Genomic DNA, 13,125 nt, shown 5'->3' with positions numbered 1-13,125 from the left:
GAGGAAGAAATAATATTATGGGATCTGATGCAATAAAGAACGTCACGATTACGATGTGAACACCAACCTGGTTCATTGGAGCGTGTGAGAGTGGGCCACATATCACACTTGAGTGCAATCTGTGAAGTGATCCAGAAAGAATGGGGTCCATAACCCACATGAGTCTCTGGCATGAGTTGCTTATTTTTTTTGCTAACTTTCCAGTTAGAAATGGCCAAGGAACTAGTATGGATTGCTATAATCATGAGTGCTTGTATAGAAAGTTCCCCTCCACAAAGAAATTATTGTTGTAAGAAAAATTTTGAATATAATTTTTTTACCTCACAAAAAAGCATAGGTACATTGTTTTATTCATGCAGCCTTTAGTGGATTAATGATGCAGTATTCATATATACTTGCTTTCTCTTTGAAAATATCATGGATAGTAATGATAATAACAAGACACTCTTTCCCCGAATAATATCAAAGACCAGTCATAGCATGCTGATTGAGAATTTTTTTTATTAAATTCAATTTAAATATATATATATATATATGTATATTTATTTATTTAAATCAATTACATGACTGAAGTGAACAGTAAGAAAAGTATAATTTCAACATTTATCAAACTTCAGAGATTTATAATTTCAAATATAAGAGAGAGTTTAGTTCAATTTTGACCCAAAGTTTAGGGACTATTTATGTTTATTTCTCTTTAAATAATTGCATAAATTATTTAAAGAGAAATAATTCTTGGAATAATAAACTTAAAACAGTTTTAGAATACTAAAGAAAAAAAGGGTTTGGGTTGCAATTCTTTCCTCAATTTATTTCCTTAATTATATTTTATTAACTTCACCATTGAAAACCCATTTATAATTTAAAAGAAGAAAATTAAACTCCACGAGAGATTTCCGAAAATGAAGCATATAGATTTTGTGAGTTACAAACAAGCACCACCAACTTTTTGAGAGAAATTAAGTATTTAGCACTATTTTTTTTATTTTATTCTTATTTAGCACTATTGTTAGGGCTGTGTATAAATGTTTAGAATTTTTTTTGACAATATATATTATTAAAAATTAATTATGTTAAATGAAATTGTGCTTAGTTTAAAGAATACTTTTTTTTCTTCATACATAAGGAAAAGCTATTTTGAGTTAGTCGATATTGGAACATGCCATATTGAGTTCTCATATAAATAATTTTCACTATTATATTCCAAATAAATAGTATCAGGTCATGGTTCAATTGGATAAATGGGACAATGACAAAACTATATATGTTTCGCTCCTATGTGAGCTTAATACTTAAAAATAAAAAATAAAAAATTTGACTGCATATTTGATGTAAGTCAATAGACTGAAGTAATTCACGTGTTAGTTGCTAATTATATTGTGAATAATAATATATATTTAGCAAATGAATCAAACTCAAACTCAAACCAAGTTTAAATAAACCAAGTTTAAGTTCGATTATTAAACAAAATAGATTTTAAAAATAATAACATATTTGTGAAATAAACTTTTATATAAAAAAAATATAGACTTGATATTAAATTTTTTAAGTTTGTAATTAAGTTCCAAATATTCTCCATAAAAAAGTTCCAAATTATTATTAATTATAACGTATTAGTAATGTAAATAGTCAATGTTGTAATACAAATTATATATAGTTTTTAACAATATAAAGACAACCAATCAAATTTTTATAAATTCATAAATGAAAATAATTCTAATGAATTAACTCAAATAATATAATTTCTTTTATAATTTAATTATAAATTATTAACATAGATTTGTGAAAGTTGAAATTTACAAGGAAAAAAATATTAATCAAGTAACTCTTGATCAACAAGCTCAAACTTATTGGACATGAAAATTATCTAAGTTTAAACATGAAATATATTGTTAATGGGTTTAAGTTAAACTCAGGGTTTAAAATAAAATTAAATGAATAATTTTAATTTTTAATTCTTGATATGGATCACTTACAATTCTACACATGTTATCGACCAAGTGATTGAGTGGCTAAGTCCCCTATTATAGTATTTTTAAAAGTGAGTAATGTAAAATTGATGTCGTTACATTAACTAATTTAAGCTTTTGGGTTAAGCGTATTCAAAAATATTATTTCAAGTTTTCAATAAGAAAATGCATGCATGTTTGCTCAAATGAAATATATGGTACTACAAATGACAGGAAAAATGAAGGGGGAAAAAATGAAATCCACATAGGCACTTCCCAACTAAAAAGCAAAGTTCCCAAAATGTTATATCAAGTTTTGGCTTATAAAAATTTCTAATTCTATACTCAGATGAATTCGCTGGTACTATAACTAATGACAGAAAATTGATAAGAAAAATTAAAAAATAAGTGAAAAGAACAAAGGCACTTCACAAGCTGAAAGTAAAGTTCCTATCAATATTATACTAGTGTAGTGGGACTGTGGGAGCTCTAAGATCGCATCATTGAAATAAGTTATGCTGATGGAAGCTTTAAAAAGTCCATATTGTTTATTTTCCTTTCAAATACTACTACTATACTATATAAGCATCCTTAGTTTTAGAATAATACTTGAATAATGCTAAGTTCAATTGTTTTTTTATCAACTTAAGTATTTGGGACAAGTAGGTCTAGACTTCTTTATCCAAAGACATAAATTTAATTGGTGAGAGAAAGGGAGAGAGAGAGACTATAATAAAATATTTTTTTGTTCATCATTCAATGATTATAATTTTGTTGGCACGCTAGCTCACAAAATAATGATTACTTCTTATAGACTAGCTAGATTGAAAAAAAAAAAAAAACTTTATTTTAATTCTTTTCCTTATCAATAGTTGTGGAGTTAAATTAATTTTTTTCCTATGCTATTCATCCACAAAACTCAGCAAAATTATTCCAACAAAGGATGAGTTATAAAAGAAAGAAAAAAGAAGAAGAAATTGGAAGAAAGAATCTAATTAGCAAAAAATAAAACTGAGAGAGAGATACAAGCTTTGTATCATATATATGACCCATTCTTCCTACAATATTCTAATTGAGAACTTCCAATTCATGAAGCCTTGTATCATATATAGCTCAAAGGAAAAATTAATAAGATACAAGCTGGATTATCTAAAATTAGATAGCACTGGAACAGTTAATACTTGGAAATGAGAATGCATAGCATCATGAGCAATCAGCCTTAGATTTCAGCAGATTGACTGCTTATGATGTTATCATCTTTCCATGTAAACTCCAGCCAAATTAATTCTAGCTGCTTGTCAAAACCCGCCACCATAGGCTGGAGCCCAAAAATCAGCTCCATTGTCACTTCCTACAAGCTGAGTGCAAGACACTGGAACCAAGCACAACCCTCTACTCTTTAAATCCCTTGGCTTATCCTGTGTATCCTGATCATATCATCCAAAATAAGAATATTAGAAACCCTGATACCTTCTATACAACCATCCAATTCTATATTTCTATCATGTCTCATTTGAAAAAGTATTCTATTTTGCAAATAAAAAAATTAAGGGCACAATTAACTAGATTATCTTTGTAACTATTGTATGTAAAACTTCTGTGGAACTAAGATGATATATACTTTTTTGTATATTGTATAATACTTGCAATGATGGAGATGACAATAATGATTACTATGCTAAATAAATATTTAATAAGCAAGTAAGTCAATTGAAGGAGAAAATTTTAATTTCATGAACCTGCTTTTGTATATATAAAAGATAAGAGTACCTGGTTAGGAGCTTCCTTTCTTTTTAGGCAGGCGTCATTCAACAACTAGATGGGCAAAAAATGGGAAAAGTATTAGTATTTTCAAACTTTTTCAACCCTTTCATGATTCCAAAGTAATTAGGCAGTCACAAATTATACTTTTCTTTAACCTTTATTAATAAAAAAAAAGTTTTATAAAGCTGAGAACCTTGTTCTTTCAATGCTTTTCTATATATGAATATTTTAGTTTATAAGATGCTTTCCATTGCAAAGGCTCCTCTACTAATTGCCTTTAAGGAGGTGATGGATCCAATAAAGCATACCTGTCCGGGGTCTTCAGGAAATACACCATTTCTTTCTCCTTGAACCTAAAACAATTTCTTTCTAGTCAATTTTAAATTTTTATACCAATAAGTTTAGTAATACTATATTTGTTATAATTTTTTTTCATAATTGTTGACATGTCTGATTGTAATTAGTATATAATAAAAATAATTCCAACAGTGGACCCAAGTATAAAAACAATGTTAAATCATCACAATATTCACAAAAAGCAATATTAACAATTGCCAAAAGGCTTTGTAGCTTAATTGACACTTCCCCATGTACAAAGTGCTTGGGGGTCTAAAGGAGAAATGGTTCGAGCTGCGGGATTACTAGTATGTTGTAATTATTTCTAAAAAAACACATTATAAACAATACAAAAAAAATTGTCAAATATATTGTTATCCTAATATTACTCATTTTATATAAAGAAATATGTGGACCCAACTTTTCTGCCATGGTTCTTACCTCAACTTTGATATATGGCGTAGAAAAAAATAATGAATTCACGATTAAAGTGACTATTAATCACTTTAAATAAAGGGTCATATTAACATATACCCTTAAGGCAATTGTTATTATATCATAATAGAAAAGTTTTGACACCACTTTCATAAAAAATATAAAAAATCATCAACAACATTTATTATTTTATTATTCTCTAAATAAAATATTTCTAAAAATAATTTCTAAATTAATGTCCTAACATTCCCCTTAAATTAATTACGTAAAAAAATCTTACAAAAGTTGTGGCAGAAATTATTTATATACAGCACACATGCTGTAGAAACATGTGGCCTACTTTTTTTAAGAGAGAGAGAATTTTTCTTAGGCTTTGGGAAGTGGGAAATGGTATATATGGGTACTTACAGACTGCTGGCTCCTCATGTTTTTGGATGCATTACCAAAGTAAGGAGAGCTAAGGGCCTGCATTATTCAAGGGGGGGAAAAAGAACAAAATTTATAACTTTCATAACTAAAGGATGTTTAGAAAACGCATGAATTATTGAAACTTTAACTGCATGCTCTCACTGACACAATTGCAGAGAGTATAATATGTAGAAGGTACATCACCTCAATTTGACCTTGAAGGAATCTGATATACCCAATGGCTTCTAACAAGACAGAAGCAGTGTCAGTCTGCAAAAGTGAAACACACCACAACACCCCACTCATCTTTTTCATCTTCTTTAATGTTAAAAGGGAAAACCCATATGTAAATAAAGATAAAGAACTAATAAGAGCTTCGAAATGCGTATGAAAAATAAATAAGTAAATAAATAAAAATTCTCTTCATGGGTTATACTGTGTAGTTGTATCATTAATTTTACAAAAAAAAAAAAAAGAAGAAGAAAGGAATAGAAGAAAACCACTTTGTTTCATTTTCTGGTGCAGGGTTTGGTTTATACCTTTCCAAATGGGGAAACTAGCTGGTGAAGGGCTGTTATTCTGTCACCAAGCTTCTCCTTTCTCACCTGCTTCACAAATAAACATGTATATAAGGAAAACCAGAATATATATCATTTTTGTTTTATTTGTTAATAAAGTATATATAGCCTGTCAAAATCAAATGGCTTGTAGATTATCATACCGTTTTGTTTTCTTTCGTTCCTTTATTTTTGTTTTTGTTTTTTTTCCTTTCTGCTATTGTGTAGTTACTACTTACTAACAAAAGAATAATGCATGCTTAAAGAAATGACAATCATGAAAGACACACATACAAGCCACAAACACAGTCACAGCAGAGAGAGAGAGAGAGAGAGAGAGAGATTCTAATTATGTCACCTTTAAAGGTGGTTGGCTTGAAGTTGAAGAGGGCTGAACCCTAGCCTTCTTATATGCCCCACCAGTGGCTGAGCTAGTACTCTTGTGAAAGGGAGCCAAAATAAAAAAGAAAAAAATTAATAACAAAATAAAAATCACATGTTTAGGAAATATCAAATATGTAGTCTTTGTTGAAGAAAATTGAAAAAAAAAAAATGTAACAATTTCTCTCTTTCTCTCTCTCTCTCTTACCTCAGATGATTGATCTAAATTTTGATTGCTCCCATCCATCTTCTTATAAGAGAAGTCCAAGATGTTATTATTACTTAAGCTGGTGACACAAGACCTAGGAGAAGAAACTGGCATGATTTGCTGAGACCAAGCAGCTGGTCTAGGAAGCGCTTGAAATTCTTCATGATCTTCAAGACCGTACAAGTTACTGTTTTGGGAAATCTCTTGTTTTATTACATCAACATTAACGGGAAGTACTCTTTGAGATTGATTCAAGATTTGTTCCTCCCAATTTTCTAACTTTTTAGGTTGAAAATGACTCAGACGAAAGCTTTCTTCATCGCTTGCAGGCAATCCACCTCTGGAAAATAATCACCAAACATGAAACCCCAAAAGCGTGTCATTAATTACTGAAATCAAAACCCAAGTCAGGTTAACCAAATCCAAACAATTATAAGCAGAGAAAGAGAGAGAGAGAGAGAGGAGCTAAGATCAAAACCCCATGAGACATAAAATTTAATATAGTATATAACAAAGACTTTAAAACACAATGATTTACACATAAACAAAGGCCAGGGAAGCATGTGAAGGCCAGTATAAAGAGATGTATATGTAAGAATCAAGCTGAACTAATAGAGAGAGAGAGAGAGAGAGAGAGAGAGAAGAGTTGGTGTGTATGTTACAATAGTAGTTGGCTCCATGACTGGGGAAGCTCTTGGTTTTCTGCTGCCAATGGATTGAAAGGAAGTGAAGAAGATCCAAGTGCATATTGAGGAGGCAAGAGAGATGGTGGAGGCATGCTCCACCAGTTAGGGTTTCCAGCCATCATTTGTTGCGCTAAAAAATGACTCTGTAAACACTTCAAAAATCCCTTCCCTTTCCTTTCTTCTTAAACTTTCTCTCTTCACTTTGTCATATGTCCTTGTATGTGCACCCAAACATGCCTTTGCAAAAGCATTGACAGTTCTGTTTTTGCTTTCTTTCTCGGATGAGGTTGAAGAAACTTAACACTATGACCTTAAAAGAATTTTATAGAGGGTGGGGTTCAGAAACTTTGTATACGTTCCTTTTCTTTTCCTTGTTGTTTCATTTATTTAGTATTCTTTTTTATTCTTGCTTTTGCTTTATTATAAAGTGGGGGCAGAAAAAGCTGGTGGGCTGTGTTTTCAGCCATAAACAAATGGTATAAATGTAGGAGCTTACTTCCTTAATTTGGGGTTGTACCTTGGGATTGTCTTGGGGTTATGGTTGGAGTAGGGTTAGGAAATATAATAGTATTGAGATCAATAGAATATGCTTTCTTTATTTGATACTGGTGCAATAATTATCTTAAAGAAACAAAAATACAAAATCCAAGTGGCTGAATAAAGTAGACACAAGACAATGTTCCCAAAGTTTTCTTATATATGCTGCTAGTATTTTGTATAAATTAAGCAATTGTGCACATTAGTTTGGAAAATAAGGTATAGATATCAAAATTTAAGTCCAAGAACTTTGTAGTTTAATAGTATTACTTAGTTCTTTAAACAAGGAGAACTTATACTTGAATTTCCCCTCCCAACTTATTTCAAGGAAAAAAGAAAGGACATCACAATTTCAAGTAAATCTTAATCACAGCAGTCAAACTTATAAGTCTTGCTCCCCTCAATGAGTAGAATCTAATACTTGAAAATGAATTTTTAAATAAGAGGCAGAAATTTATAAATAAATAAAAAAGGTTTGAAGCTCAAACTTTGATCATGTGCTCTAATAAAATTGGATAAAATTTAGTTATTCTTGTATTGACATGTAATGAATATATATACAGACACGCATGAGACCATGCGTGACCTCTTGATTGTTGGGTTGCTATACAAAGGAAAGAATTATATTACAGCAATAAATAGTTACACAATTCAAATTCAAAATAACATTTCATCGAGTTCATCTATAGCAGCTCCAATGTTTTTGGACGTATGATAGTCATCATAAAGTTATTAACCCATGTGATGTAAATTGCTAGCAAATGTAAAAAAGTTACTGTGATGCGCGACCCAGTTGTTGCCTATCCAAATGACATAAATGAATTTTTTTTAAAAGAAGCATGAGTTATCATGTGATGTGGTGTAATCTAATATTGGATTTGTAGTAAATGCTGACTCTATCATAGTTTAACTTGTAAAAAAAAATTACTAAGGAGTTTTTGTTTAATATTTCATTAGTTATTATTGAATGTGAAAAAAATCATTGTTATTTACAACTCTATTACAGTATTACTAATGAAGGTACCATAAAGAAAGTGTGAGTATTGTTTTATTTCCCACATAATTTTAGGCATAATATATATATATATATATATATATATATATATATATTTGAATTTGCAATTATAAGTTGTTTATATTCAAATTCATATTAAATATGTCTAAAAATACTTCAGGTTCAACTCTTAAAAATTAACAAATAAATGAAATGTTAGAGTTAGTTTGGCATCCTATATTTTTCGTTAGTTTGTTTGTTGAAATAAGTTAGCTCTTTTTATATATATAAACAAAAAAAAAACAAAACAAAACAAAACAAAAGGCTAGTTTATTTGTTTATTTGCTAAAAGGTGAGATAAAATGTGAATTTAAACAAATGACCTGGCTAAACAATAGACTACTAAATGAGCACTTGATGCTAGATATAGAGATATGAACAAACATCCTGCCCCGACTCCTTTGAATGAACTACCATGAAAGAGATAGTTTTCCTCTAAATTGTGTTAAGAGATTAATTCTCTTCCGACCTATTATGCATTCAAAGGTAGAGTGAGATTGGATCATAGGTGTCCACGCAAGATAGGTCTAGGTCAAAGTGGAATGAGACAATTGGTAATCTCTTAAGGGGGGAGACCATGATTGCTGAGAGTAAGAGACAATAAGTGGGTGATAGTGAAAAATAAAATAGAAAAAACGAGTGTTTTTGGATGGAAATATGGTGTATATACATATAAAAGACAAGATAGGTAAAATCCGTCCCTTCCTCATCCCCTAGTTGGAGCAAGAAAAACCCATGTGGGAAGCTAAGTGGGAAACTTTTTTTTCTTATCTAATAAAAATGTTTTCATACGTGATTTCAATTTGGAACAATATATAAGAGATTAAAACCATAAAATTGATGCTCCTTTGTGTGTGTCTTTCCATCTTAATTTGCATAACGATAAATCTCTCCACAAATATTTATACGGAGGCTGTATTGCCCAAAAACTTCCTCGAATTAACAATGGTTTAGCTACCCAAAAGAAATAAAATAATGGTCTTACTGAGACGGCACCATTGGAATCATCATATATAGTTGGATGAATTGGTTGGTGTTAATTGTTGCCCACAAGAAAAATGCAAGAAAACACAAAGGCGGCGAGTGGCTATGGATTTAGGTAGGTCATAATCTAAGCACGGGCATATACGTATATGGAGTCTCCACCACATGAAATATATAAATGGGCAATCATTAAATCTCCTTATCCTTGCATTCTGACCACATATTTTTCTGAGAATATGTATAGATTCCCACTTTAAAAAAGAAGAAGAGGATGAAGAAGAAGAAAATGATAACATACTAGGAAGGAAAGAACTCGCTTGATTAGTGTACGGAATGGATCAAGGGAAGACAAGTTTTTTCAAAGGGTCAAATTTATGAGAATCTCAAACCCTACCCCTTCACTTTTGTTTTTTTTCAAGAATAGGGAATAGCTCGACCAAAATATGCTTCTTCTTTTTTCTTTTTTTCCAATAACATTATAATCCAAATACGTTTTTCTCTAAATCAAGCCTAAATATAATCTAATTGCATATTAGGAAAAACTGATCGCAGAAGACATTAGATTCCACCACGTTTTGCCACATTAGATAAGACTTTTGTTTTACCAAATTAAACAAAAAACAAAACAAAACAAAACAAAAAACAAGAAAAAGACATTTGTTTTTTCTTACCATCCTTGATTTAGATACGTATATTGTGAGAAAAAGAATGCATACATGAATTATATAAAATAATCATTACTTATTTTTTGTGCTTATTTATAACTATATTAGACAGATCTTTAGATGGAATTTAATCTAAACATATGTATGTAAATTATATCATACATGTAACATATTAAAATTTTAGCCTTATACACTAGTTAGAGTATAATTATCATTATTGAAAGCTCAGATTTGTGCTAAAACACAAGAATTTGTTCAAACTCTCAAATAAAAATTATGGCTAGATTGTTTTTACTCTAATTTAGACTAAGTGCGGAACGAGAGTAAATAAGCGCAATGAACCGATAACACTACCCTAAGCCATATTCATCTGACATCAACAATAAAATGAAAGTTTAAAGAGTATGGAAGAGAGATGCAAATATAAGATAACACCGAGACGTGTTATCAAAGAGGAAATCGAAGAATTTGGCGAAAAACCTCTCTGTGACCCTCCAAGTCGAAATCGATCCACTAGAAAATAAAGTTGAAGTACACGAATAACAAAAGACCCTCCAAGTCTAGTCTACCCCATGTACTTAAGCCCTCCAAGCTCCTACTACCAACTGACTTCTCAAAGCCTTGTCTTCTCTAACTTTCCAGATCTTGCAATTCAACCTGATTGCATCCGCCAATGAATGGCTCCTTCCAATGCTTCCTAACAACACCAAAATCTCACTTTACACTCAGTATGGGTGTGTTAAGTGTTTGGACTAGCAACCTCTCAAAGATCTAGAGATGGAGAAGTAAAAATTGAGGAAAATCACAAGAAAATGTGTAAATGATTGTAGGTATAATAATCTCTAACGCTCAAGTGAATTTTCTAAAGTTTTCTCTTTAAAAAGCAATCCTTACAATTTATGGGTAATGAGGGTTTATATAGTGTGGGTAAAGGTTTCGTAAAACAAAATATAACTTTTTGCTAAATAGAGACTTTCGTCTGTCCTTCGCGGATTGGCCTTACCTACGAGACAGTCGCGAAAAAGACAGTCTGGCATGACTCTTCATCTTCCAGTCATGTGCTCTACACGTGGCTCCTTTCTTGGGTTGCTTCTCATGAGACAATTGCGAGCCAGTCCTGAAATCCACTTAATCAACTTTTGAAGCTTGATTCTTCACCGATGTCTCACATCCATCCTTTACAATTAAACCCACATACATACAGAAAAAATGATTGAAAAAATTACAATCAAATTTAGCACAGAATTAAGGCTAACACAAAATAGTTGGAAATCACAACTTTACAATTATAATAGAAGAATAAGTAAAAGAAAAAATACATTTGTGACATCGTAATTAAATTGTTCAGCATCTACACGTGACTCTTTTCATGGGTTGCTTCTCATGAGACAATTGCGAGCCAGTCCTGAAATCCACTTGATCAAGTTTTGAAGCTTGATTCTTCACCGATTTCTCACATCCATCCTTTACAATTAAACCCACATACATACAGGAAAAATAATTGAAAAAATTACAATCAAATTTAGCACAGAATTAAGGTCAACACAAAATAATTGAAAATCACAACTTTACAATTATAATGGAATAAGTAAAAGAAAAAATACATTTATGACATCGTAATTAAATTGTTTGACATCTATAGTCCATGTTTGAGATTTACTTATTTTGCTGAAATTAAAAACTTTTTGCTAAAAGTACTAAAAATGAAGGTAAAAGTACTAAAAATGAAGGTAAAAGTTAACTAAAATAGTACAATGAGACCCATGAATAGTACCAAAAATGAAGTAGGACCTATGAATAGTAACAAAAATAAGATGAATAGTAAAATAAGTTGGCAAAAATAATTTTTGTCAAACATAAGAATTGATAGTTAATGTCTATTTGGATACCGCTTATTGCTGAAAACTAAAAACTGAAAATACTGTAACAAAATAATTTTTAAATATGCGAATAGTTCCATAGGACCCAGTTTTAAAGAAAAATTTGTTGAAGTTCGTACTTGTGAGTCCCATGAACAGTACATGGGACCCACACAAAAAACATCAGACGCAAATTTTATTCATTTTCGGTGCAATCCAAACGGAGGCTTATTGTGGTTGTTGTTGTTTAAGGTAAAAGTTAATTTTAGCATTGTTAGATGGCTTAGGATGGTTTACTTTTTCACAACCTTCCCAAAATTTATTTATAATTTTTCATTATTTTAATTAATAATTTAAAACTTTCAAAAAACAAAAAAGAAGAAGCTTCATTATTTATATTTAATTATAGTTACTTTTATGTTAAACATCTTCTATTAATTAAGTCGCGCTAAATATCAGATTTGTTATGGACTAGTGGGCTAACTTTAACCCGCTTCATTGTTCAGCAATTTTATTGAAAACTAGGCTATAATATGTACGTGTTTAAGCATGGAAACATTTAAAAAGGTTAGCTTTCATGTTGATTATTATGAATGAGTCACTTAGTACCAAATTTAAGAAAAATAAATTGACATGTGATACAAAATTAGACAGCAATTAGAACCTAATTTAGATTCACTTTAAATTCTAATTGTGCTTCAAGTTTAATATAATATATAGGATAGGATAAATTATATTTGAAACCTCATATTTAGGGGTAGTTTTAAAATTAACCCTATGATTTCAAAATTTTTAAATAAAACACTAAAGTTTAATACTTTTACAAATTAAATCTTATAGTTTTCCTAGTTTCAAAGCAAATGTTAGATTTTAAGTCGTATCAATTTAACCCCTGTAATTTTTGGGTTTGATTATTAAACTGATACTATTTTAAAAGTACATGATTCGATTTGAAACTAACAAAATATATTATTTAATTTTTAGTAGTCTTAACCTTTAAGATTTTATTTGAAACTTTAAAAACTATAAATTTTAATTTGAAACCAACTCTAAAATGCAGATTTCAAAATGTAACTTTCCCTTAAATTATATTATTATTTTAGTTAAATTAAGATGTCACACTTTAATTGGTCTCCCTAAATTACTCCCCTCCTGGAATTTGCTTTTTATTTATTTATTTATAATTTTTTTTAAATAGAAATAGTAAAATTTAAATTTATGGCATCCACTTCATGATAGTTGTTTTTATCATCAAGCAAAGATATCAGTTTGTTTTTGGTGTAAAGGGATTTAAACTCTCAA

At 30.1% G+C, this 13,125-nt stretch overlaps 1 protein-coding gene across 4 annotated transcripts; it reads right to left on the bottom strand.

Moving 5' to 3' along the window:
* Positions 1-2,968: 2,968 nt before the first annotated feature.
* LOC142637182 (transcription factor bHLH68-like) lies at positions 2,969-7,097 on the bottom strand. Of its 4 annotated transcripts, XM_075811468.1 has the most exons (9): positions 6,701-7,097; positions 6,039-6,378; positions 5,808-5,888; positions 5,432-5,497; positions 5,097-5,162; positions 4,893-4,949; positions 4,022-4,066; positions 3,720-3,764; positions 2,969-3,376 (listed from the first exon to the last, which is right to left on the bottom strand). In XM_075811468.1, exons 1-9 carry the CDS (start codon positions 6,844-6,846, stop codon positions 3,248-3,250), a joined length of 975 nt encoding a protein of 324 aa, XP_075667583.1. In that variant the 5' UTR covers positions 6,847-7,097; the 3' UTR covers positions 2,969-3,247. The 4 variants fall into 4 exon arrangements, with proteins under 4 accessions (XP_075667583.1, XP_075667584.1, XP_075667585.1 ...); XM_075811469.1 differs by lacking the exon at positions 4,022-4,066; XM_075811470.1 differs by lacking the exon at positions 4,893-4,949.
* Positions 7,098-13,125: the final 6,028 nt, after the last annotated feature.

This window comes from Castanea sativa, chromosome 5, assembly GCF_040712315.1.
Source record: "Castanea sativa cultivar Marrone di Chiusa Pesio chromosome 5, ASM4071231v1".
Lineage (NCBI taxonomy): Eukaryota > Viridiplantae > Streptophyta > Magnoliopsida > Fagales > Fagaceae > Castanea > Castanea sativa.
The sequence above is the reverse complement of the archived record's forward strand: the minus strand, read 5'-3'. Positions and strand labels throughout refer to the sequence as shown.

Excerpts from the sequence above, each read along its gene's own strand:
- LOC142637182 (XM_075811468.1), bottom strand. The coding sequence starts at position 6,846 with ATGATGGCTGGAAACCCTAACTGGTGGAGCATGCCTCCACCATCTCTC. Across the intron at positions 5,163-5,431 it reads TAGTTTCCCCATTTGGAAAG|ACTGACACTGCTTCTGTCTT; the intron begins GTATAAACCAAA and ends TCACTTTTGCAG. Across the intron at positions 4,950-5,096 it reads TCCTTCAAGGTCAAATTGAG|GCCCTTAGCTCTCCTTACTT; the intron begins GTGATGTACCTT and ends TGAATAATGCAG.